This window comes from Pteronotus mesoamericanus, unplaced genomic scaffold (genome assembly GCF_021234165.1).
Source record: "Pteronotus mesoamericanus isolate MK-2021 breed Mesoamerican mustached bat unplaced genomic scaffold, CSHL_Meso_final contig_166, whole genome shotgun sequence".
Classification (NCBI taxonomy): Eukaryota; Metazoa; Chordata; class Mammalia; order Chiroptera; family Mormoopidae; genus Pteronotus; species Pteronotus mesoamericanus.
Genome location: NW_026555066.1, coordinates 2,827,495 through 2,855,364, shown reverse-complemented (window position 1 = coordinate 2,855,364; position 27,870 = coordinate 2,827,495). Strand labels below are relative to the sequence as shown.

At 37.8% G+C, this 27,870-nt stretch overlaps 1 protein-coding gene across 1 annotated transcript in view; it reads right to left on the bottom strand.

The window, feature by feature from the left end:
• The window catches only part of FAAH2 (fatty acid amide hydrolase 2), a gene marked incomplete at its 3' end in the record, with an annotated part of 92,183 nt that overhangs the window by 32,660 nt on the left and 31,653 nt on the right, over positions 1–27,870 (bottom strand). Inside the window, 2 exon segments of the mRNA XM_054565704.1 lie at positions 9,675–9,794; positions 23,626–23,835. Of these exon segments, the coding sequence (XP_054421679.1) occupies positions 9,675–9,794; positions 23,626–23,835 (330 nt within the window).

Below are 27,870 nucleotides of genomic sequence, written 5' to 3'. Positions count from 1 at the left end.
TTTTAAAAATCAAATGTGTAATCAAAAAGATGTCTTTAAAATAGAAACACCACCCACGAAAACTTAAGATATAGTGGAGAGAGCAGGCGCGCACACTTGCACCGAGTGACTGGCGAGGGTTGGCGAGCGTGTGTGTGACCCACGTGGGCTGGCGAACGCTTGGACCTACCGGCAAGGCCTCACACAGACTGGCACCCATACGGCCGGCGAGGGATTGCACAGAGGGGCAAGGGCAGGCGTAAATTGACCTACCCGCCGGGATTGCGGAGCAGCCCACAAAATAAGTAGAGCTGCCCAGAGTCCCTGGAGGAGAGACCAGAAACAGGATTAACCGGAGAGTCCTAGAACTGATTTCCTCCCATTTCCGTAGTCCCCATTTGGCGAGGGCAAGCAACGCACCCAAAGAGCCAAAAGCGGGGAAAACACACAATAGAAGACCCTAAACTGACCAGTGCCGCGAAGCTCGCGTGCCAGGGAGGCCAGATGCGCACGGGAGGTCGCGAATAAGCCCCCTGGTCTGGGGCAAACACATGCGAGCCCAGGCAGGTGGGGGACCCTGCCGCGCTGGGAACCCGCTCAAGGAGCTCTCGTGAGACCGCAGAGAGATCCCAAAAAATAGCCCAGCCCTGACCAAAGGGGTCACAGAGCTGCTCCAAGCAGGAGTCAGACACAGGCATTAGACTCCTGAAAGGCTCAAACAAACAACCCAAGGCCCTACAGGGTCAACAACTGACATCATCAGAGGCAAGCCCAGAAAGAAAAGTAAAGGACAAAAATACTTAACAGACTCTCACAAAAATGGGAAGAAAAAGAAGTTCCCCCCAAATGAGTGGAAAAGGGGACTCCCCACAGAGAGAGCTCATTGAAATAGAGGCAAGGGAACTATCAGATATGGAATTTAAAACAATGGTTCTAAGGAAGCTCAATGAGCTCAGCCAGCTCAAAGAGAACTATGAGAAACTGCAGAGAAACTATCAGGATCTTACAGCAAACTATATCAGCCTGGAAAAGGACATAGAAACTATCAAGAAGACACAAGAGGATATGAAGAATACCATTTCTGAATTGAAGAACACAGTAGAAGGAATCCAAAGCAGGCTGGATGAAGCTGAGGATCGAATCAGTGAGATGGAGGACAAGGTAGAAAAAAGCTCCCAGAAAGAACAAGAAATGGAAAAACGGCTCAAAAAGAATGAAGAAGCATTTAGGGAAATGCAGGACAACCTGAAACGCAATAATATCCGTATAATAGGGATACCAGAAGGAGAAGAAGAGGAGCAAGGAAAAGAGAACCTCCTCGAAAAAGTAATGATGGAAAATTTCCCTAATTTGAGGAGAGAAAGACTCTCATGGATCCAGGAGGCACAGAGGACCCCACTCAAGAAGGACCCAAGGAGGTCCACTCCAAGACACATCATCATTAAAATGGCAAATGTCAAAGACAAAGAGAGAATCCTCAAGGCAGCAAGGGAGAAGGAGAAAGTAACATACAAGGGGGCCCCGATACGCCTAGGAGCTGACTTCTCAACAGAAACACTACAAGCCAGAAGGGAATGGCAACAAATATTCCAAGCCATGAAAAGCAAGGGCCTACAGCCAAGGCTGCTCTACCCAGCTAGGCTCTCCATTAAAATAGAAGGAGAAATACGGAGTTTCCCAGACAAAAGAAAGCTAAAAGAATACATCTCTACCAAACCAGCACTCCAAGATATGCTTAGGGGACTGGTTTAAGCAGATGAAGGAAAAGAATGAGACAGAGAGGAACACAAGTACAAAGAGAAAAGATGAGTAAGTTTCTATCAGTAATATCTCTCAATGTGAATGGACTAAATGCCCCAATCAAAAGACACAGGGTAGCTGAATGGATAAGAAAACATGACCCACACATATGCTGCCTACAAGAGACCCACCTCAGAGCAAAAGACCTACACAGATTGAAAGTAAAGGGATGGAAAATAATATTCCAAGCAAATGGACATGAGAAAAAGGCTGGCGTTGCCATACTTGTATCAGACAAAGTCGATTTCAAAGCAAAGGCCATAAAGAGAGACCCAGAGGGGCACTTTATCATACTGAAAGGAAGAATCTATCAAGAAGACATCAACATTGTAAACTTATATGCTCCCAATATAGGAGCCCCCAAGTTTATAAGGAAATTGTTGGATGACTTCAAAAAAGATATAGATAGCAACACACTGATAGTAGGGGATTTCAACACCCCACTGTCAAAAATGGACAGATCTTCCAAACAAAACATTAATAAACATATCGTGGCGCTGAATGAAACACTGAATCAAAGAGACTTAACTGACATATATAGAATCTTACATCCCAAAGAAGAAAAATACACATTCTTTTCAAATGCTCATGGCAGTTTTTCAAAGATAGACCACATGGTAGGACACAAAGCAAGCCTCAGTAAATTCAGGAAAATTGAAATAATACCAAACTTTTTCTCAGACCACAAGGCCTTGAAACTGGAAATCAAACTCAAAGAGAAACTTCAAAAACTTGGAAACTCATGGAGACTGAACAGTACACTATTAAACAATGAATGGGTCAATAATGAGATAAGAGAAGAAATCAAAAAATTTCTGGAAACAAATGAAAATGAACAGACAACTGTCCAAAACCTATGGGACACAGCAAAGGCGGTCCTGAGAGGGAAGTTCATAGCAATACAGGCTTACCTTAAAAAGATAGAAACATTTCAAATAAAAGACCTAACACTACAACTTGAAGAACTGGAGAAACAACAACAAATAAATCCCAGAGCAAGGAGAAGGAAGGAAATAGTCAAGATTAGAGCAGAACTGAATGACATAGAGACAAAAAGAACAATTCAGAGGATCAACCAATCCAGAAGCTGGTTCTTTGAAAAGATTCATAAAGTGGACAAACCTTTAAGCAGACTCATCAAGAAAAAAAGGGAGAGGACCCAAATTAATAATATCAGAAATGAAAGAGGAGAAATAACAACTGATACCACAGAAATACAAATGATTATCAGAAACTATTATGAACAATTATATGCCAAGAAATTTGAAAATCTTGATGAAATGGACAAATTTTTAGAAAAGTATAATCTTCCAACACTGAAGGAGGAAGAAACAGAAAGCTTGAACAGACCGATAACAGTTGTGGAAATTGAAGCAGTAATCAAGAAACTCCCAGCACACAAAAGCCCAGGGCCAGACGGTTTCCCAGGAGAATTTTACAAAACATTTAAGGAAGAGCTAACCCCTGTCCTTCTCAGACTATTCCAAAAAATCCAAGAGGAGGGAAGACTGCCAGACTCCTTCTGTGAGGCCAGCATCAGCCTGATCCCAAAACCAGATAAAGACCCTACAAAGAAAGAAAACTACAGGCCAATTTCGCTGATGAACATAGATGCTAAAATCCTCAACAAAATATTGCCAAACCGCATCCAGCAATACATTCAAAAGATTATCCATCACGATCAAGTGGGATTCATCCCAGGGATGCAGGGATGGTTCAATATATGCAAATCAGTAAACGTGATACACCACATAAATCAAAGAAAAGACAAAAACCACATGATCATCTCGATAGATGCAGAAAAAGCATTTGACAAGGTACAGCACCCATTTATGATCAAAACACTCAGCAAAATGGGAATCAATGGGGCATTCCTCAACGTAATAAAGGCCATATATGAAAAACCTACAGCCAATATCATACTCAACGGGCAAAAACTGAAAGCTTTCCCACTAAGATCGGGAACACGACAAGGATGTCCGCTCTCACCGCTTCTTTTCAACATCGTATTGGAAGTCCTAGCCACAGCGGTCAGACAAGAGAAAGAGATAAAAGGCATCCAAATAGGAAAGGAGGAAGTAAAACTATCATTGTTTGCAGATGACATGATAGTGTACATAGAGAACCCTGTAGACTCTACCAAAAAACTCCTCAACCTAATAAGTGAATTTGGCAAAACAGCAGGATACAAAGTCAACATTCAGAAATCAAAGGCGTTTTTGTACACCAGCAATGCAATAGAAGAAGAAGAAATCAGGAAAAATATACCATTCGATATAGCACGAAAAAAGATAAAGTACCTAGGGATAAATTTAACCAAAGACACAAAAGACCTGTATGCAGAAAACTATGCAACATTGAAAAAAGAAATTAAGGAAGACACAAATAAATGGAAGCATATACCGTGCACATGGATTGGAAGAATTAATATCCTTAAAATGTCCATACTACCAAAAGCAATTTATAGATTCAACGCAATCCCTATTAAGATACCAATGACGTATTTCACAGAAATAGAACAGACATTTCAAAAATTTATATGGAACCATAAACGACCTCGAATAGCCGCAGCAATTTTGAGAAAGAAATACAAAGTAGGAGGGATCACAATACCGGACATCAAACTCTACTACAAAGCCACTATACTCAAAACAATCTGGTACTGGCACAAGAACAGACCCATAGACCAGTGGAACAGAATAGAAAGCCCAGAAATAAGCCCAGGTCTCTATGGACATCTAATATTCGACAAAGGGGGCAGAAGCATAAAATGGAGCAATAACAGCCTCTTCAACAAATGGTGTTGGGAGAGCTGGATGGCTACATGCAAAAAATTGAAATTGGATCATCAGCTGACACCATACACAAAAATAATCTCAAGATGGATAAAAGACTTAAATATAAGTCGCAACACCATCAAAGTCCTCGAGGAGAACATTGGCAGGAAACTCTCAGATGTCCCACGCAGCAATTTTTTCACTGATATGTCTCCTAAAGCAAGGGACATAAAGGAAAGAATAAACAAGTGGGACCTCATCAAAATAAGAAGCTTCTGCACGGCTAAAGAAAACATCAGCAAAATGAAAAGGGAGCCAACCATTTGGGAAAATATATTTGCTAATGATACATCAGATAGAGGTTTGATCTCCAAGATATACAAAGAACTCACTCGACTTTACTCCAAGAAGACAAACGATCCAATCAAAAAATGGGCAAAGGACCTGGGCAGATGCTTTTCTAAGGAGGAGATACAGAGGGCCCAGAGGCATTTGAAAGGATGCTCTGCATCACTAGCCATCAGAGAAATGCAGATCAAAACCACCATGAGGTACCACCTCACACCGGTCAGAATGGCCATCATAAACAGATCAACAAACAACAGGTGCTGGCGAGGCTGTGGAGAAAAGGGAACCCTAGTCCACTGTTGGTGGGAATGCAGACTGGTGCAGCCACTATGGAAAGCAGTGTGGAATTTCCTCAAAAAGCTGAAAATGGAACTGCCTTTTGATCCAGTGATTCCCCTGCTGGGACTATACCCTGAGAACACCAAAACGCCAATACAAAAGAACCTTTGCACCCCAATGTTCATAGCAGCACAATTTACAATAGCCAAGTGTTGGAAGCAACCTAAATGCCCATCAGTAGATGACTGGATCAAAAAATTATGGTACATATACACAATGGAATACTACGCAGCAGAAAGAAAAAAGAAGTACTAAACTTTGCGACAGCATGGATGGAACTGGAGAGCATCATGCTAAGCGAAATAAGCCAGGGGGCGAAAGACAAATACCATATGATCTCACCTATAAGCGGAACCTAACCAACAATGCAAAGAAGCAAGGAAAATACGACCAGCAACACTGAAAGGAAAAGAAATCAACAGAGACAAGAGGGAAGGGGGGGGGCAGGGAAAGGGAAGGGAAGGGGAAAGTCAAGGAACATATAGCAAGGACTCATGGACAAAACCAAAGGGGAAGAGCTGAGGGAGGGAAGGTGGGAGGGGGCAAGGGAAAGAGGTGGGGGGAAGGCAGAGACAAATGTATTTAAAAAGTAAATAAATTAATTAAAAAAAAAAGATATAGTGGAAAAGCAGTTCTTAGAGTAAAGTTTATAGTGAGAAATGCTTATATTACAAAAGAAATACCTAAATAAGCAACCAAATTTAATACCAGTAGTAAGTAGAAAACAAAGAACAAGATACGGTTACAGTTAACAGAAGTAAGGAAGTTCAAAATTAGAACAGAAATAAATTAAATAGTAACCAAAAACAGAAAAAATCAACACAACTAAGCTGATATTTTGATATCAGTGAACAAAATTGACAAAGCTTTAGCTAAACTAAGAAAAAAGAGAGAAAACAAGTAATATCACTAATGAAAGAGGTGGCATCAAAACTGTTGCTACAGCAATACATAGGATCATGAGAGACTTCTATGAAAGCTTATATGCCAACAAATTGAATAACCTAGAAGAAATGGATACATTTGTAGAAACACAGAACCTGCCATGATTGTATCAAGAAGAAATAAAAATGTGTACAGATCAATAAAAAGTAAGGAGAATGAATCAATAATCAGAAACCTTCCAGCAAAGAAAACCCAAGGACCAGAAGGCTTCACTAGTGAGACTTTAAAAAATATATTTTATTGTTGTTCAATTACAGTTGTCCCCACTTTCCCCTCATTACTCTCCCCTGTTGTATGCACCCCTACTTTCCACTTTCAATCCTACTCCTCCCCTCTGTTGTCTTCGTCCATGGGTCCTTTATACATGTTCCTTGACTTGACCGATCACCTTCATTCCCCCATTAGCCTCCTCCCTCCTCCCCTCTGGTCACTGTCAGTTTGTTTTCTATTTCCATGTCTCTGGTTCTAGTTTGCTCGCTTGTTTGTTTTGTTGTTTAGGTTCCACTCATAGGTGAGATCACATGGCATTTGTCTTTTACCCCCTGGCTTATTTCACTTAGCATAATGCTCTCCAGTTCTATCCAAGCTGTCACAAAGGGTAGGAGTTCCTTCTTTCTTTCTGCTGCATAGTATTCCCTTGTGTAAATGTACCACAGTTTTTTGATCCACTCATTTACTGGTGAGTTTCATCAGACACTTAAAAAAAAATCGCTGCTAAAACTTTTCCACCTCATCGAAAAAATTAAAGAGGAAGAAACACATTCAAGCTCATTCTATGAGGTCAGCATTACCCTAATTCCAAAACCAGATAAGGACACAAGAGAACCAAAAAACAAAATCCCTGATGATTATAGATGCAAAAATTCTCAACAAAATATTAAAAAAACAAATTCAACAATACAGTAAGTAGATCACACACCACAATCAAGTGGGATTTAATCCAGGGATGCAAGAATGATTCAATATTCACAGGTCACTTATCACGTTACACCACTTGAACAAAACATAGAAAAAAATGATATACTGATCTCAGTAGATGCAGAAAAATAATTTAACATCCATTTATGATAAAAGCTCTCAACTCAGTGTGCATAAAAGGAACATACCTCTATGCAATAAAGGACATACATGACAAAATGCGGTTAACTTCATATTCAGTGTTTAAAAGCTGAAAGATTTTGTTCTCAGATCAGGAAAGATACCACCAAAAAACTATTACAACTAATAAGTAAATTCAGTAACATTGCAGAATACAGATATACAAAAATTGGTTGTGTTTTTATACAGGGATAGGCAAAAGTAGGTTTACTGTTGTTTGTATGGAAAAAGACATGCAGATTATGATTATTACAATAGTTTATGTTTCCTCACTTCAAATTATACTACAAAACTATAGCAAACAAAACAATGTGGTACTGGCACAAAACAAGACACATAGATCACTGGAATAAGTATATAGATGCCAGAAATAAACCCAGGCTTATATGGTCAAGTAATCTATGACAAAAGAGGCAAAAATATACAATGGGAAAAAGAGAATATCCTCAATACATAGTGTTGGGAAAACTGGACAGCTACTTGCCAAAAAATGAAACTAGAACACTTTCTTACAGCATGTGCAAAAATAAATTTAAAATGTATTAACCTTAGACCACAAACCATAAAATTCCAAGAAGAAAAGTTAGGAAATAAACTCTTTGACACTGGCCTATGTAATATTTTCTTGGATATGTCTCCTCAGGCAAGAACAATAAAAGCAAAAAATATACAGGATTCCATAAAACTAACAAGCTTTTGCACAGTGAAGGAAAACATCAACAAAACAAAAAGTCAACCCACTTGGGAAAAATATATAAATAACTCATAATATTCAACATCAGAAAAACAACCGATCCAATTGAAAAAGGAATAGAGGATCTGAATAGACATTCTTCCAAGGAAGACATAAAGATCGTCATCAGATACATACAGACATGCTCAATATCAGTAATTATCAGGGAAATGCAAATAAAAAGCCACAGTGAAATATAGCCTTACACCTGTCAGATTAGCTATTATCAAAAATAAAACAAATAACAAGAGTGCCCATCAACAAATGAGTGGATCAAAAAACTATGGTACATTTACACAATGGAATACTATGCAGCATAAAGAAAGAAAGAGCTGCTACCATTCGCGATGACATGGATGGAGCTGGAGAGCATTATGCTAGGTGAAATAAGTCAGAGGGTGAAAGACACATACCATATAATCTTACCTATAAGTGGAACCTAACCAGCAAAGCAAGCAGGCAAGGAAAATACGACCAGTAGCATTGAAAGAAAAAAGAAACCAACAGGGACGAGAGAGAGGGAGGGCGTAGCGGGGAGGGGAATGGGAAGGGTCAGATCAAGGAACAGGTGTGAAGGACACATGGATGAAGCCAAGGTGGGGAAGGATTGAGGGGGTAGGTGGGGATGGGTGCGGCAGTGGAGGGTGGTGGCGGGTAAATGGAGACAAATGTATTGGAACAATAAAAACATTTTTAAAAGTTTTAAAAAGACTATTTTATTCCATAAAAGCAAAAAAAAAAAAAAAAAAAAAAACCCAAAAACCAAACAACCTATGGTACATTTACACAATGGAATACTATGCAGCAGAAAGAAAAGAGCTACTACCCTTCACTACAGCGTGGATAGAACTGGAGAGCATTATGCTAAGTGAAATAAGCCAGGGGGTGAAAGACAAATACCATATGATCTCACCTATAAGTGGAACCTAATCAATAAAGCAAACAAGCAAGGAAAATATAACCAGCAACATTGAAAGAAAAATAAACCAACAGAGTCAAGAGGGAAGCAGGGAGGGAGGGGCGGGGAAAGAGAAGGGAAGGTTCAAGTCAAGAAACAGGTATAAAGGACCCATGGACAAAGCCAAAGTGGGAAAGGGTTGAGGGTGGGAGGTAGGGGTGGGTGGGGCCGGGGAAAGTGGTGGCGGGAAAACAGAAACAAATGTATTTGAATGATAAAAAAAAAAAATTTTTTTTAAGTTGGCAAGGAGGTGGAGGAAAGGGTTGGATTGCAAACTCGTGCAGCCGTTATGGAAAACAGCACAATGGCTCCTCAAAAAATTAAGAATGGAACTTACATAGGACCCAACAATTTCACTACTGGGTATCTATCAGAAGAAAAAAAAAAACCAATAATTTGAAAAGGCATGTGAACCCTTTATGTGCAGGTTTATCTAATCTTCCTGAAATTTGAATTTTTCATCTGCCTTTCTTCCTGAAAGGGTTACTTTGGAAATTAAGTAAAATTAGTTATGGGAGACAACTTTCAGAGTGCCTGATACAGAGCTGGTACTCAACGAACAGCAGGTATTTTTATTTAAGGATTTGGATAAATACATATAACCAAATTTAGGCATGATTATCCTGGTAAGGACCAAATTTCTGTATTGCTATAAATCATAAAAGCATAACCACCCTAATTACCATATTAATATTACCTGGTGAAGGTTTGTGTCCAAATATGCCATTGAAGAAGGCAGGCATTCGAATGCTGCCACCGATATCAGAGCCCACACCAATCACTGAGCAGGCAGCTGCCAAGGTACAGCCTTCTCCACCTATGGGAAATGCAAAATATTCCTTTATAATAAACAAATTAGATTACTTTTGCATGCAATATATTTTATCATCTTTCATTCTTAACCTTTCTGAGTCTTTAGATTGAAAGTAAGTCTCTGTAGACAGTATATATATATATAACATGATCTTAATCCAGTATACCAATCCATGTGTTTTGATTTAGGAGATTAATCCTTTTACATCAAATATAGTGTAAAATCAGGAAGATATTACCTTTGACTTTTTGTTTTTTACTTTCTGTACGTCTTAGTTTTGGTCCTTTGTTGCCTTCATTACTGACTTCCTTTGTGTGTAGTTCTCTCTTTTTAGTGATACTTTGTATATTCTACAGATATTTTCTTTGTAGGTAGCATGGAATTACAAATACTATCTGTTACATCATCTATCTATCTATCTATCTATCTATCATCTATCTATCTATCTATCTAGATCCCCTTATAAAAGAATACAAAACATCCTAAATTTATAAAAATCTACTATAAATGTAAGCCAATTTAACTTCAATTGCATACTAAAACTTTGCTTTTGTGCAGCTCCCTCTCCTCCACTTTATGTAACTGATTCCATATATATTGTTTACCTGCTAACATAGATTTATAATTATTTTTATGCATGTGTCTTTTAAATACTGTATAAAATAAAAAGCTGATTTTCAAATCAAAATTACACTAATACTGGCCGTTATTTTGGTTCATGGATTTACCTTTACTAGAGATCTTTATATTCATACGAGTTTGAGTTACTCTCTAGTGCCCTTTTGTTACAACCTGAAGGACTCTCATTTATTTTAGTGTGCATCTGGTGGCAATGAACTCCCTCTCAATTTCCATTTCTGTTTGTCTACGTATATCTTAATTTCTCCTTCATTTCTAAAGAACAGTTTCCCCCTTTTCTGGATATAAAATAGTTGACAGTTATTTTCATTCAACAATTTTAATATATCATCCTACTGTCTTCTTGCCTCCAAGGTTTCTGCTGAGAAATCTAATGCTGCTTTAAGATTTTTTCATTGTCTTTGTCTTTCAAAGGTTTAAGTCTATGTCTTGGTGTGATTCTATATAGACATATCCTACTTGGAACTTATTTTTTTTTTGTTTCTTTTATAGCAGTTTTATCTTGAATTTGTAGATCAGTGTCTTTCCTCAGATATTGGATGTTTGAGTCCAATATTTTTTCAAATAAAATGTCCCCTTTAAGGAACCCCATAATTCATAAGTTGATGTTTTTACTGATACCCCATACATTTCTTAGGCTCTGTTCACTTTTCTTTATTCTTATTTTTTCTTTTTACCCCTCAGATTAGATAATCTCAAATGATCAGTCTTCAAATTCACTGATTCTGTCATCTGACTTTTCAAGAAGCTATTGAATCCCTCTGATAATTTTTTAGATTAAGTATATTTTTCAGTTCCAGAATTACTTTTGTTTCCTTTTAAGAATCTCTCTTTTTTATTATTCTCATTTTGCTCATATATTATTTTCCTGATTTCATTTGGTTCTTTGTCCATGTTTTGCTTTAGCATTACAACACATTTGATAGTTCCTTTAAAGTTTTGTCTAGTTAAAGTCCAATGGTTGTGTTTCTTCACTGACAGCTCATATCACTTCATTTTCTTCCCTTGAATGAGTCCTGCTTTCCTGTTACTTTGTATTCCTCATGATTTTTGTTGAAATTTGGGCCTTTGAGAAAGCATCTATTTCTAGTTTTTGCAGACTATCTCCACACTGAGGAAATCCTTCATTAATAAGCGAGACATGTTCTGAGCCTTGAGATCAATCTGGGGTGAAGTTAGGTCTTTTCAGGTATTTCCTGAGAATGAGTCTTGCCTTTGTGCATGTGTGTTCATGTGAGCTTTTTTCCAATTCTCCCAAATATATAAGTCCCTTAATTTTATATTTCCCAAATGGTCTCATGCTAACTTATTCTTGAATTTTTAGATGTTATATTACATGTGTACCCGTCATCTCTTGCCTTAGGGGACAGTAGGGGTCAGTCATCTTATAGCTTTCATGGGCACTGCCTGCTCTTTCCTGTAGTGTTTCCCATTCTGAGTTCGAAGCTATGTTTTAGTTTCCCACCTGAGCTCAGAGTTAGGAAAAAAATGAGACCAGTTATTCAGGAAGCCTCCACATAGGTTAGAACATTTCAAATCAGTTCTGCTCTGTTCCCTATATTTAGAGAGAGGAAATGTAGAACTGAGTGGTTGCTTCCTCTCAACCACAATGCCAGTGAGGGAGTATGCCAGGGGTGAACAAAATTACTGTGAAATATCTGATTATTTTGAATATGAATTTTTCTTGACTATGCATTCACTTTGTGGCTGTAGGCCTTTGATTGCTTTCCAGAGGTCCTATAAAATTATATTAGCCAGTCTCTAGTTGTTTTTTAATGTTTTTATTAAGAAGTGAGGGTTTGGAAATAACTAATCTGCTATCTTGCTGGCAATATTTCCCCACAAATTTTGATGAGTTGCATTTTCATTTATCCCTTATTTAATTGATTTATTTTTAGAATTGTATTGTTTAATCTCCAAGTATTTGCAGTTTTTTCCAGATATCTTTTTGTAATTGATTTCTAGTTTAATTTTATTGTTGCCTGAGGGGATACTTTATATGATTTCCATTCTTCTAAATTGTTAGGGTGTTCTCTATGGACTGAAAAGTAGTTTATTTGGTAAATGTTTCATGTGAACTTGAAATAATGTGTATTCTACAGTTCTTAGGAAAAAATTTCTATAGATATAAAATAGATCCAGTTGATTGATGGTACTGTCCAGTTAAAAAATGCCCTTAATAATTTTCTGTAAGTGAAATCAAGATGGAGGAGGAGTGAGAGAAAGTCACACTGACCTCCTGCCAGGACCAACCTGGAATTACAACTACAATGTGGAGAAATCACATGAAACAAACAACTGAACAACAGTGAGAGAAGAACCTTGTAACCTCAGAGACAGAAGAATCAGCTTTAGCACAATCTAACTGGAAGGAGTGCGGTAGAGACTTGAGAAGGTGGGCAGGGTGCCAACGGGCAGCAGGACCAGAAGGATACTGAAACGGCCAGTTGGATCCCCTTCAGAAGAGTGGGGTCTAAACCAAAAGTGGGGATCTCTAGCCCACAGCACCAGAGTGCAAAAAGTACACAGAAAACAGCCAGCTGAAAAAAGCAGCAGGATTGCTCTCTGCCAGAGACATGCGGCTGGAGACGCAAAGAACTGTTTAAAGGGCCAACGTATAAATTTTTATTTGCAGCCACTTACCCTGGTCTCTGGCAAAGGCGGGGCAGAGTGGGCTAGAGATGCCTGAGGAGACACTGGGGAAGGAGGCTTTGGGGAGAGAACTGAGAGAGTAGCCAGCGGGATCTCAGTGCTGACTCATCCCCCATGTGGAAGCAGCCACCTTGCTCAGGCAGAGACCACTCCCCCTTAGTGGCACCAAGGTCAAAGGACCCAATAACTCCACACCCAGGTGGGATTCCATGCTGCCCTGTGCTTTCTAAGCTGCCTGCTGAGTGCAGAGTGGCAGCCTCAGACAGTAGATCCCTGGCTACAGGGGGCGCAGAGAAGTCTGGCGACACTTGAGGAGAGACTGGGGACACAGGCTTTGGGGAGAAAATGGAAAGAGTAGCCGGCAGGATCCCAGTGAGAACTCCTCACCCATATGCACCAGCGAGAGAAGATCCAATAACCCCGTCCTTAGGAGGGACTCTGCCTCACCCTGAGCTCTCTGAGGCACCCTGCTGAATGCAGAGTGAATAGATTAACAGCTGAAGGAGAAAGCCACAAACAGTAGATTACTAGAAGTCTCGAACAGACTGCCTAAGGTCAGACAGGGAGGACATATGACATCGTCAGAGGCAGATCCAGAAAGCAAAAACAGTGGTCTCCAACCATAGAAGTTCATACCACAGAGTCAGGAAGTCAAGACAGATCAACTTAAGAATCAGAAGCAAAAGAGAAGAGTCTCACAAATAATGAGAAGACAAAAAAAAAATACGCCCCACTCAAAGGAAAAGGAGGAATCCCCAGAAAGAGAACTAAATGAAACAGAGGCAAGTAAAATATGAGGTATTGAGTTCCAAACAATGGTTCTAAGGAAGCTCAATGAGCTCAGTGAGCTCAGAGAAAATTACAAAAAACTACAGGGAAACTACAAGGAACTTACTGCAAACTATATAAGCATGAAAAAAGATATGGAAACTATCAATAAGAGACAAGAGGAAATGAAGAATAAAATTTCTGAATTGAAGAACACAGTAGAAGGAATCAGAAGCAGGCTAGATGAAGCTGAGGACCGAATCAGCGAGCTGGAGGACAAGGTAGAAAAAAGCTCCCAGAAAGAGCAAGAAAATGAAAAAAGACTAAAAAAGAATGAAAAGGCATTTAAGGAAATGCAGGACAACCTGAAACATAATAATATCCATATAATAAGGATACCAGAAGGAGGAGAGCATAAGGAAGGGATAGAGAACCTGTTTGAAAAAGTCATGATGGAAAACTTTCCTCATTGGAGGAGAGAAAAAGTCACACAAGTCCAGGAAGCACAGAGGGTCCCATTCAAGACGAACCCAATCAGTCCCACTCCAAGACACATCATCATTAAAATGGCATATATCAAAGACAAACAGAATCCTAAAGCAAGCAAGGGGGAAAGAGGTAGTAACAGAAAAAGGAGCCCCAATACGGCTAGCAGCTGACTTCTCAACAGAAACACTGCAAGCCAGAAGGGAATGGCAAAAAATATTCCGTCATGAAAAGCAAAGGCCTGCAACCAAGACTGCTCCACCCAGCTAGGCTCTCAATTAAAATGGAAGGCAAAATAAGGAGTTTCCCAAACAAAAGAAGGTTAAAAGACTACATCTCCACCAAACCTGCACTGCAAAATATGCTAAAGGGACTGCTTTAAGATGCAGAAAAAGTTTCTATGAGTACCCAGTTCCTTACAGAGTTGCCGATGCTTGATATTACCAATATTTTTAATACTCATTAATCTGATTGTGACAATGGTGTTATTTTAATTGTTCCTTTACTATTTGTTGAATCTAAACCTGTTTTTGTATAGTTCTTGCCTATTTCTATTATTTTTAAAAAAAGCTTTAAATGACTTTTTGGTATTCTTTATCTGTTTATTGATAAAAGGTTTGTAGAACTTTTTTCCCTAAACACACACACACACACACACACACACACACACACACACACACAAAGAAACCTATTAACCATGTTTTAGATGTGTTGCAAATACTTTTCTATTCTATTGCTTGTCTTTTAACTTTATATATATATATATATATATATATATATATATATATACTATATAGTTAAATGTGTAATATAGTCATATTGTCAGTATTTACTTTATAGCTTCTGGATTTGAATATTTTACTTCAGGTCATGAAAAATATTAGTTCTATTTTCTTCTAAAACTCCTTAGATTCTACATATTGATTTTTAACTCACCTGACTATTTCTTGTATAATGTGTGAAACAGGGTTCTATATTTGTTCCATTTCAAGTAATAGTGGTCCATGCACCTTATTTGTTGAATAAGCCTTATATTACCCATTGATTTGAAATATCAACTTAATCATATATTACATTGTTAGACAGATACCTACATTTGTCTCTAGACTGCTCATTATATTTTACTGATCTAATTGATTATTTCTGTGCAGGGGTCACGTTGGTTTAATTGGTGAGACTTTATAATGGTTTTAATTTTTTTAGTATTTTATAATTAACTTTGACATTTAAAAAATAAATAAAATCAATCTGCATTTAAGAAAGAAAGAAAGAAAGAAAGAAAGAAAGAAAGAAAGAAAGAAAGAAAGAAAGAAAGAGAGAAAGAGAGATGGAACTATCTTTTGTGACAACATGGATGGAACTGGAGAATATTAAGCTAAGTGAAATAAGCCAGTTGATGAAAGACAAATACTGTATGATCTCACGTATAAGTGGACTCTATTCAACAAAATAAACTGATGAACAAAATAAACCACAAGCACGGAGACATGGAACAATCTGAAAGTGACCAGAGGGGATGGGGAAAGAGGACAATGGTGGAAAGAAGAAGGGACTAGACAAAGAACATGGATGAATGACCCATGGACATGGACAACAGAGCGGGAATTGACTGTGGGAGTAGGGGGTGAGGGTGGGATGGGCGAAGGGGGTAAAGGGGAAAAATTGAGACAACTGTAATAGAATAAACATGATTTATAAATTTTAAAAAATAATAAGAAAATACCCAAAAAATAAAAATTAAAATAAAAAATTTAAGAAAGTAATAATTTTATGCCTTATGGATCTTTTAACCAATTTTGAAGGTCCTCTAATTGGTGTATTTACACCATTGATACTTAAAGTGATTATTGATACTGTTAGATTGATGTCTACCATATTTGCTGCTATTATCTATTCATTACCTTAATTCTTTGTTTCTTTTTCTGCCTATTCTGGTTTATTATTATATCACTGACAGAGGAGTGTTGAAGTCAACAGCTATAATGGTGGATTTATCTATTGACTTTGCGGTTCTACCAGTTTTTGCTTCACCTGTTTTGATTCTCTGGTGTTTCATACATACACATTAAGGGTCTTTATCCCTTCTTGAAGAAATTACCACTTTATCATTATATAATGTCTTCTTTATCCCTAATAACTTGCTTTTATCTGAAATATTAATCTGAAATTGATAAAATTACTCCAGGCTTCTTTGATTAGTGTTAGTGTGGTATATTTTTCTCCATCCCTTTACTTTTAGTGTTTGTGTCTTTATATTTAATTTTATCATTATTATCTTTATTTTTTCATTTTATTTTTAAAGTTACTTATTGGATTTATTTATTATTTAATTCTATCGTTTCATTATTTTCATTGTTATTATATTCTCTTTATATTTTCAATTGTCTGTGTCTTGTAGACAACATATATTAGAACCTTGAATCCACTTTGAGTGTCTTCTAATTGGTGTATTTAGACCATTGACACTTAAAGTGATGAGTAATGTTTGATTAATTTCTACCATATTTGTTATTATTGTCTATCTATTCATTACCTGAGGTTTTTGTTTCTTTTTCTGCCTACTCCAGTTTATTATTGATCGTTTTTGTTTCCATTTTTTCTCCTCTTACCTATAGATTAGACACTTTAAAAAAGTTTTTTTAATGTTTGCTCTTCAGTTTACTATATACACACACACACACACAAATCCAAGTCCTCCTCCAACTAATACTGTGCTACTTGCCAAATATTGAAATTACCTTTACACAATATTTCCATTTCCTCCCTTCCATCTTTTATAACATTGCTGTTATTCATTACATTTATCCATGTTATAATCACCCACTCATTGTTGTTATTATTATTTTTAACAAGCTGTTATGTCAGATTGATTAAAATTATAAAGATAAAATATTTTACCTTCATTTATTGCTTATCTAAATATTTTTCATTTTTATTGTTATTCTATTACAATTGCACCAATTTTTCCCCCTTTTCCCTCCTCTGTCCAGCCCGCCCCCTGTTCCCACAGTCATTCCTCACCCTGTTGTCCATATCCATGGGTCATTCATACGTGTTTTTTGACTAGTCCCCTCCCCTTCTTTCCACCATTATGTCCCCTCCCCTCCCCTCTGGCCGTTGTCATTCTATTCCACGTTTTCATGTCTCTGGTTCTATTTTGCTCATTAGTTTATTTTGTTCATTAGTTTTCTCTTACAAGTGAGATCACATGGTATTTGTCTTTCACCAACTGGATTACTTCACTTAGTATAGTAGTCTCCAGTTCTGCTCATGCTGTTGCAAAAGGTAAGAATTCCTCCCTTATTTATGCTGTGTAGTATTTCATTGTATAGATACACCACAGTTTTTTGACCCACTTATCTACTGATGGGCACTTAGGCTGTTTCCAGCACCTGGCAATTGTAAATAGCACTACTATGAACATAGGGGTGCACATATTCTTTTGAATAGGTGTTTCAGGATTCCTAGGGTATATTCCCAGCAGTGGAATTGCTGAGTCAAAAGGCAGTTCCGTTTTTAATTTTTTGAGGAAATTCCACACTGTTTTCCACAGTAGCTACACTAGTCTCCATTCTCGCCAACAGTGCACTAGGGTTCCCCTTTCTACACATCCTCGCCAGCACTTGTTGTTTGTTGATTTATTAATGATAGCCATCTGTCAGGGCTGAAGTGGTATCTCATTGTGGTTGTAATTTACATTTCTCCAATGGGTGGGGATATTGAGCATTTTTTCATAGGTCTATGGACCATTCCTATGTCTACCTTGGAGAAGTGCTTATTTAGGTCCTTTGCCCATTTTTAAATTGGATCATTTGTCTTCCTGGAGCTGAGTTGTATGAATTCTTTATATATTTTGGAGATCAAACCCTTGTCTGATGTCCCATTGGCAAATGTGTTCTCCTGTATGGTCATTTCAGTTTTCATTTTGATGATGTTTCTTCAGCTGTACAGAAGCTTTTTAATTTGATATAGTCCCATTTGTTTATTTTTTTTCCTTTACTTCCCTTGCTCTAGGAGATATATCAGCAAAAATATTGCTACATGGGATATCTGAAATTTTACTGCCAATGTTTTCTGCTAAGACTGTTAGGGTATCGTGACTTATATTTGTCTTTTATCAATTTTTAGTTTATTTTGGTGTATGGCATAAGTTGGTGATCTATTTTCATTTTTTGCATGTACTAGTCCAGTTCTTCCAACAACATTTATTGAAGAGACTGTTTTTACTCCATTGTATGCTTGTGCCTCCTTTGTCAAATATCAATTGATGATAGAGACATGGGTTTATTTCTGGCTCTCTATTCTTTTCTGCTTATCTATGTGTCTGTTTTTAGGTCAGTACCAAACTGTTTTGATGACAGTGGCCTTGTAGTATAGTTTGATATCAGGTATTGTGATGCCTCCTACTCTGTCCTTCTTTCTCAAGATTGCTGAGGCCATTCAAGATCTTTTTTGGTTCCATATAAGTTTTTAGATTATTTGTTCTAGATCAGTGAAATATGTCATTGCTTTTTTAATAAGAATTGCACTGAATCTATAGATTGCTTTGGGTAGTGTGGACATTTTAATGATGTTAATTCTTCCAGTCCAGGAACACAGCATATGTTTCCATTTATTTGTATCTTTCCTGATTTCTTTCTTCAGTGTTCCAGAGTTTTCCAAGTATAGGTGTTTTATTTCCTTGGTTAAATTTATTTTTTATTTTTATAAATAAATTTATTTTTTAAAATTATTATTTTTCCTGTTGTTATTGTAAATGAGATGTTTTTTCCTAGTTTCTCTTTCTGATAGTTCATTGTCGGTGTACAAACATGCCATCGATTTCTGAATATTTACTTTGTATCCTGCTATTTTGCCAAATTCACTTATTAGGTAGAGTAGTTTTTAGTGGAGTCTATAGGATTTTCTACGTACACTATCATGCCATCTGCAAATAATGAGAGTTTTACTTCCTCCTTTCCAATCTGGATGCCTTTTATTTCTTTTTCTTGTCTGATCACTGTGGCTATAACTTCCAGTACTATGTTGAATATGGGTGGTGAAAGCAGACACTCTTGTATTGTTCTTCATCTTAACGGAAAAGATTTTATTTTTTGCCCATTGAGTGTTCGGTTGGCTGTAGGTTTCTCACACATGGCCTTTATGGTGATAAGGTATGCTCCCTCTATTCCCACTTTGCTGAGTGTTTTTTAACATAAATGGGTGCTGGATTTTATCAAATGCTTTTTTCATCATCTATTGATATGATCACATAGTTTTTGTCCTTCACTTTGTTTATGTGGTGTATTACGTCTATTGATTTGAGAATATTGTACCATCCTTGCATCCCTGGGACAAATGCCACTTGATCATGGTGTATGAACTTTTCTATGTATTGTTGGATCTGGATTGTCAATAGTTGATTTTTTCTTTATGTAGATGTAAGTTTCTGACCTATATCATTTTCCTTTCTGAAGAACTTTTTAAAATACTTTTTGCACTGAAAGTCCACTGGTAAATAACTTCACTTAATCTTGTTTCTTTGTAAAACACTTTATTCCCCCTTTACTTTTGAAAGATAATTCTGTTGGATACATAAACATAGGTTAGTGGTTCTTTTAACAGTTTATGTATTTCACTCCATCTACTTCTTCCTTGCATGGTTTATAACATAAAGTCCAGCGTAATTTTTCTTAGTTTCATCTGTATAACAATATACCATAGTCTGCATTGCCTATAATTTCAAAACTGATTTCTCACAGTTCTGGAAGTTATACATTTAAGAGTGCCAGTGTGGTTTGGTTCTGTTGAATTTACTCTTCTGGTTGCAGACATCTGTCTTCCCATTGTATTCTAACATGGTGGAAAGAAAGAGAGCTCTCTGGGATCCTTTTATAAGAGCATTATTCCATTCATGAGGGCTCCACCCTCATGATCTAAGTACTTCTCAAAGACTGCACAATTAATATAATCACATTAGGGATTTCAACATATGAATTTGGGAAGACACAAACATTCAGTTTTTTGCATAATTAACCTTGCAATCCTATGGTTAAGGTATATTTTTTCCTCTTGCTTCTTTGAAAATTTTTCCTTTCTCTTTGATTTTTCTGCAAGTTGTATAAATTGCCTAGGGGTAGATTCTATTTTTGGTATAATTATTGTTATTTTCTTGGCTCCCTACATTTGTAGTTGGGTATCTATAATTAATCTTGGGAAATTGTTATTATTGCTTCAATTTTTGTGTTCTTTTATTTCTTGTTTCACTTGGTATTCCCATTACATGTATGTTATACCTTTTAATATCCCACAGTTATGGAATGTTTTCTTTTTTATTATATTTTTCTCTCTGCATTTCAGTTTTTGAAGTTTCTATTGATGTTTATTCATTTACATTGAATCCTTCTTTAGCTTTATCAAGTGTATTGGTTAGTCCATCAAAGGAATTCTTCACTTCTGTTTTGGTGTGCATTTCCTTTTGATTTTTTCTTAGACTTCCCATCTCTTTGCTTATAGCACACACCTGTGCTTGCATGTTGTCCACTTTTTCCGTTAGCACCTTTAGTATATTAATCACAGTTGTTTTAATTCATGATCTGATAATTTCAACGTGTCTGCTATAGCTAACTCTTTCCTTTCAAACTGTGATCTGTGTCATTTAGAATGCTTTTAATTTGTTGTTGAAAGCCAGATATGATGTACTGGGTAAAAGGAACTGAGATAAATAGGCCTGTAGTGTGAAATTTTGTATTTATCTGGCTAGGAGTTAGGCTGTGTTTATTGTTTGCTATATCTCTAAGTGTTAGATGCTAAATTTGCATCCTTGTTTTTGTCTCCATTGTTTGTGGGTTTCCCTAGAGCCATATTAAGTAGCACCTATCATGCACAGTCTTTTTTAACTGTATTCATCTTTTATGCAGAAGCCCTATTAATGTGATGTTAAGGTTTGTGGAAAGGGAAAACATTCCATAATGTTGTGATTATATCTTAGTTTTTAGTCTGCATTCATGGCCTATAACTTTAATACATGCTTCTCATGTCTGTTTTGCTTATCCTTTTGGGGGTGGTGGGCAAGAAGCTTAGGGGGTTGCTGGTGCTGGGTATTCTCCTTTCCCAGGTCTGTTCAGTTAGGGTAAAATAGTTTATCTGAGAGCATTCCTTATTAGAAGAACAGAATCTTTTGGTCATATTTCAAGATGGCTACTTATTCCCACCCTCTGACAAAAGCACAAGATGATTTTTCTCCAATCTTCACTGTGATAACCTAGAAGGGTTCCTGGCAATAAAATACATGAATGTATTGAGGCCACTGAATATTTCAACTCTCAAACTTTACCACACTGTATCTCAAGCAATTGATCATTTACAGTTTAGGTTTTCCTACCCCTGTAGTGCTTTTCACGAAGTTTTCCTTTTCTGGCTTTCTGCTTTGGTAAGTTTTGATTCTCTGTATCTGCCTGTTTTTCTCTTCAATTTTTGAGACAGGAGTTTGCCCTGTAACATCAGTTTTCTGATGTTTCTGAGAAGAGATGTTGATTTTTAGTTTGTTTAGTTTTTTTCTTGTTGTGGGAATGGGAGTAGGAACTTCCAAACTCCTAACATGACAGATCAGAAACCTAAAGTCACATTTATATATCTAATTATCACATAACTTTACAAGGCAGGTTTCTTTATAACAACCATTTTATAAGTTGAGGAAATTAATGCACTGAATACCTTCATTACGTTACCAAGGTCACACAGCAAAAATCTATCAATGTTATCTTTGGTTCTAGCAACCGCAAGCTTAAATACTGTATTTTACTAACCCACATGTATAAGCCTTCAAAATTGATAAAAAGTCATGTACATTCTAGTCTCTAATATAATTTCTGCTGTTTTCCTCTTCTATCACTTGTTTCTCATTCTTAATTTCTTTTGCTAGATATGTCTTTTCTTTTTAACCTTGAAAACGACAAAGCTCTGTCATGGACCCCATTTCATCTCCATCAATATTCATGCACGCCTTTTTTTTTTTTCATTCATTCTTAACAGGTTAAATTAGTTATTGCACCAGGCTCATGATAGCAACTCCTAAATTATTTTGCACCCATATTATTACTCTGATTTATACACATCCCAATATGATACTTAACACCTCCAATGGGTGTCTTACAAACATCTTAAACATAACATGGTCCAAGTGGTATTCTTAAATCATGCTGCCCTTATTTGTCTTTTCTCTTCCAGTTTTCGCTATATGAATGAATTCCTGTACCATCTCTTGAATCAGAAATCCTGTTAATTTAATTCTCTTTTTATCTTTACACCCACTTCCCCATTACCAATCTATTCAGCAAGCCATGTTCCAATCTACCTTTAAAATATATCTGTGTTCCATTTACTTTTCTTCATCTACACAAACACTAGTTGAAGTCATTATAATTTTTCTCTTGGACAATGAAAATACATGTGATTTTTCTATTTGCTTCAGCTTTTGCTCCTCTACATTATCTGACATGGACAAAACTTTTTAAAAAAGATTTTATTTACTTATTTTTAGAGAGAGGGAAAGGGAGAGAAAAAGAGAGGGAGAGAAACAGCAATGTGTGGCTGCTTCTCATGTGCCCCCTGCCCCCTGGGACCTGGCCTGGCAACCCAGGCATGTGCCCTGACTGGGAATCTAACCAACGACCTTTGGTTCACAGGCTGGAATTCAACCCACTGAGCCATACCAGCCAAGGCTGCACAAAACTTTTAAACTTCTTCTCTAACTTCTCTCTGTCTTACTCACTACACTGGGTTTCTTTCAGATCACCAAACACACTAAGCATGTTCCCACCTCAGGCTTTTGCACTTTCTGTATTCTCTAATTAGAATGTTCTCTGCTTGACCCACTACCCTACAACCACTGATCCTTTGGATTTCATCATAAATATCACCTCCTTAGAGGAGATTTCCATAACTACATCTGCTATATTCTTGCATTAGCAGTTTCTGATACACAGCATAGTTATCAGAGCTCAGTGTCCTCACATTATTTTGTCACCTTTGTTTCAAGAAGATATAGGTCTTAAGCTAAATTAGCTTCACTAACTCACATTCTCTCCCCCAACCCCTGCCTCCTTCTCCTCTCTTTCTCTGCATGTACACACACAGACATGGACCAAGAGTATGAGTGTTCATTGTCTACAATGCTCTTCCCTAGTCTATGACAAATTTTGCAATTGCCTTTACCATGAAAACCTAATTATGACTTTCCCATAAATTTATGCAATAGTATCTGTACACCCTCCTCACAGTGACTCACTAACAGAAATGTTAAACTTACCAGAACTTCCACCTACAATATGCCGTAAATCATATGGGTTATTGGATCGGCCATAGATCTTGTTACTGGATTCATACCACATGCACAGCTCACTACAGTTGGTTATGCCAAGAGGAATGGCACCAGCTTCCTTCAGTAATGCCACTACAGTGGCATCTGTTTTGGAAATGGTGTTACGACGGCTCACAAGGCCAGAAGAATTAGGCATTCCTGTAAAATCCATAAGAAAAGGAAGTTAAAATTATATTAAGTTAAAATAAGGACAATTTACTAAGTACTTTCAAGAAACCAACACAGCTATTTTGGGTAACTTGCTTGGTACTGATAGGTAGTATGACTTATTGGGAAGCACACAAACTTTGGAATCAGAACATCTCTGTGGCTTACAAACTACAAACTTTGGGAAGTTCACTTAACTTTTCTGATTCTCAGTTTTTATAGGAATAAATGAGATATTGAATGGAAAGTATGTGAACATACACCACTCAACAACCCTAACTGTTAAGTACATTCATTAACCCATCTTAGAGAAGAAAAAAGACAGAATAAAGGTCATACAGAAAACAAGAGAACAGCTAGAAAGGGATAGAGACATATATGATAATTTGGTATGAAAGTACCATTTAGACTAGAAAGGAAAGAAATACCTTGTAAATGTACTAGAAAACTGGTTTTCATATGAAAAAATACATACCATAAAAAATAAACTATATCTACAGTAAGCACTTGAAGGTGGAAAATAAAGCAATAAAATTTGGAAAAATATATATGTAAATATATTTGTTACCTCAGATTTGAGAAATATTTTATAAACAGGACATAAAAGCAGAAATTACAAAATACGAGATTTATGCATTCAAAATATCAGTTTTGTTCAACAAAAGAAGTCATAAACAAAGTTAAAAGACAAGCAACAAACTAAGAGAAGTTATTTACACCATAAATATCAAAAAATGAACATGCAGCCCTAGCTGGTGTGGCTCAGTGGATTGAGCATTGGCCTGAGAACCAAAGGGCTGTCAGTTCAATTGCCAATGTAGGGCACATGCCTGGGTTGTGGGCCAGGTCCCCAGCAGGGGGCGTGCAAGATGCAACCACACATTGATATTTCTCTCCCTCTCTAAAAATAAGTAAATAAATAAAATTTTTAAAAAAATGAACACACAAAATATATATAAAGAATTCTATAGTACTACAATAGAAAGACAAAAACACCAATAAAAACCAGCCAGAAAGGATCCAGGATGGCAGCAGAGTAAGTGGAAGTTATACTAACCTCCTTCTCACAGGACCAAACTAGAATTTCAACTAAAATATAGATCACCTTGGATAACCAACTGAAAACTAGTTGAACAGAAGTTTTATAAATAAGGATTTTTATAAGAAGCCACATTCAGACTGGTAGGAAAGGCAGAGATGCTAAAAGGTCTGGTCCAGTTCCCATAGGCAGCAGCTGAGATTTCAGAGGGATATCTAAGCTTCAGAGGTTTCCCCTAAAGAGTCTGGTCTCTAACCAACCCAGAGCTCCCTGGTCCAGAGCACCACCACTGGGAAGAGGCAGACACAAAAAAACATACGGCTTTGAAAATGAATGGGGATTAGGTCTGCCAGAAAGAGAAGGAAGTCTAGTAGAGACCCAGGTGCCCTTTTGAAATCACAGTGTACAGGATCTTGTTAGCAGCAATTCACCCTGGGCTCTGACAGAGTGAGGGCATAGAGGACTGGAGTTGTGTGAAGAGAGAGGGGGTTTATGGTTCTGGGGAGAGAGCTGAAGGGATACACACCTGGATCCCTGTGCTGAGTCCCTGTCCCACACTACAGACACCATCTTTCTTAGGTGGATCTATTCCTTCCCTATGCCATCACCCTGGGGGAATGCAATAACTCCACCCATCAGACTTCCTGGTACCCAACCCTGTGGAGCTCATGCCCTTTGGATGAGTTAGGTGCCACGGCCCAGGGTGTATAGGTCTAGGCAGACTCAGTGGGTAGCAGCAACTGAGTTTTGGGTTCTGGGGCAGGGGCCATTTCTCCACCTTTTCATCAGCTTGACCAGAACCTCTCTATCATGATGATTTGTAAGCCTTACACTCTGGGTTCCCAGTGGCCACACCCTCCCAATTGTTGGTGGCCCCTCTGTGCCAAGTGTAGTCTCTCCAGGAGCTCTCAGAAAAATCCAGGACAGACTTGGTAGTGTGGCCCTGGGGTAGGGCACAGTCCCCCAACCTGCCACAAGCCTGATGCTGCCACTCACTCATGGAAGATCCACTAGCCCCATCCTCCAACACCCTGTGGCCCTGCCCTACTGAGCTTGGGTTCTCAAGGAAGTCCTGGCAGAATCTGAGAGAGACTGAGTTGTGTTGCTCTAGGATAGGATCCTTTTTTATCTTGCCTGCTCGACAGGTTTAGCACCCTCCATTCATTCAGCCAAATCTTTGTTTTCATTTGTCCTGATTATCTCTGCTGGTCTCACCTTGATGACTCCAGGACCCTACCATGCCACAAAATTCTACGGGTTCCTGGAGGGTGGCAGGTAGCCTTGGTGTACTGTGGGATTTTTGCTGAGTGGCCTCAGATCCAGCACTGGCATCAATTTTGAACCTGTATCAGTCTGGTGAACACCACTTAAATCCTACGTAGTGACTCCCTGAAAACCTCCCTCATACAACTCAAGAACCTCTAGAGCGCCTTTCAGTGACTGAGTTGAATAGGCCACCAGCAAGGAGAGGCAGGCAGATTTGTATCTTGGGGTGCCTGGGGCTTTTTGCTGACCTGCCTCAGAGGTCAGTGCTGTTGGAAGATGGCTTTGGTGCACACCATGGTCCTTCCAACACACACCTAGGCCCAGAAGAGGCAGCAAAACAGTGGAATGTTTTTTGAGAACTGAACAGGTTGCCCAGGGCCAACCACAGATAGGGTCTGATATTGAGCTGCACCAGAGTCCCCCCTAAGAGGCCCCAGAACCAGTATGTCCAGTTACCAGCTTTGGACAACAACAGAGAAGGATCCAATTAGCTTCACAAGTAGTATCCAAAAGAAGATCTCGACATGCACCAAAACTTTTGAGGTGAATCCTGCTTCATGTGTTCAGTACCTGAATGGCAACTCATACGCTTTGTTTGTGGTTGATCCCCACAGTCAGCCAGCTTGAGGTTTGACCCCATGCACCAACAGGCCAATAGAAATCAAAACTCAATTAAAACAGAAGGGCTTACATAACTCATACTAGAGACATTCTTGGAGCACCCAAATCAGGTGATCAGGAGATTGTATCACAGAGTCCCACAGAAAACCAATGACATATGACTGCCTTACCAAGACTGGGGGACATGTCTAACTAATATACAGAAACAAACACAAAGAGGCAGCCAAAATGGGGAGACAAATATACATGGTCCAAATGAAAGAAAAGGATAAGCTCAAGTAAAGAGCTAAATGAAATATAGGCAAGCAATATACCAAATATAGAGTTCAAAAAAAATGGTTATAAGGATGCTCAAGGAACTTAGTGAGAACTTCAACAGGATGAAAAGGGACATAGAAACCATGAAAAAGAACCAGTCAGGAATGATGAATACAATAGCTGAAACAAAGAACGAACTAGAAGGAATAAACAGTAGGTTAGATGGAGCAGGAGATAAAAACAATAATTTGGGAGACAAGGTAGCAGAAACATCCAATTAGAGCAGCAAAAAGGAAAAATAATTTAAAAAATGAGGCTAGTTTAAGGGATCTCTTGGACAATATGAAGCATAACAGCACCCACATCATAGGGGTACCACAAGGAGAAGAGAGAGAACAAGGGATGAAGAACCTATTTGAAGAAGTAATTACTTCAAACTTCCCTTGCTTAGTGAAAGAAAGAGACACACAAGTCCAGGAAGGGCAGAGTCAAAAACAAGTTGAAACCAAAGAGACCACACCAAGATACATCATAATTACAATGGCAAAGGCTAAAGACAGAATTTTAAAAGCACCAAAAGAAAGACAGTTACCTATAAGAGAGGTCTCATAAGACTGCCAGCTGATTTCTCAACAGAAATATTTAAGGCCAAAAAGGGCTGGTGTGAAACACTCAAAGTGATGTAAAGCAGGACTACTTTAACCAGCAAGGCAATAATTAAATATTGAAAGATAAATAAAGAGTTTCCCACACCACAAACAGCTAAAGGAGTCAATTACCACCAAACCACTATTATAAGAAATGTTAAAGGATCTTCTTGAAGGAGAGGAGAAGAAGGAGGA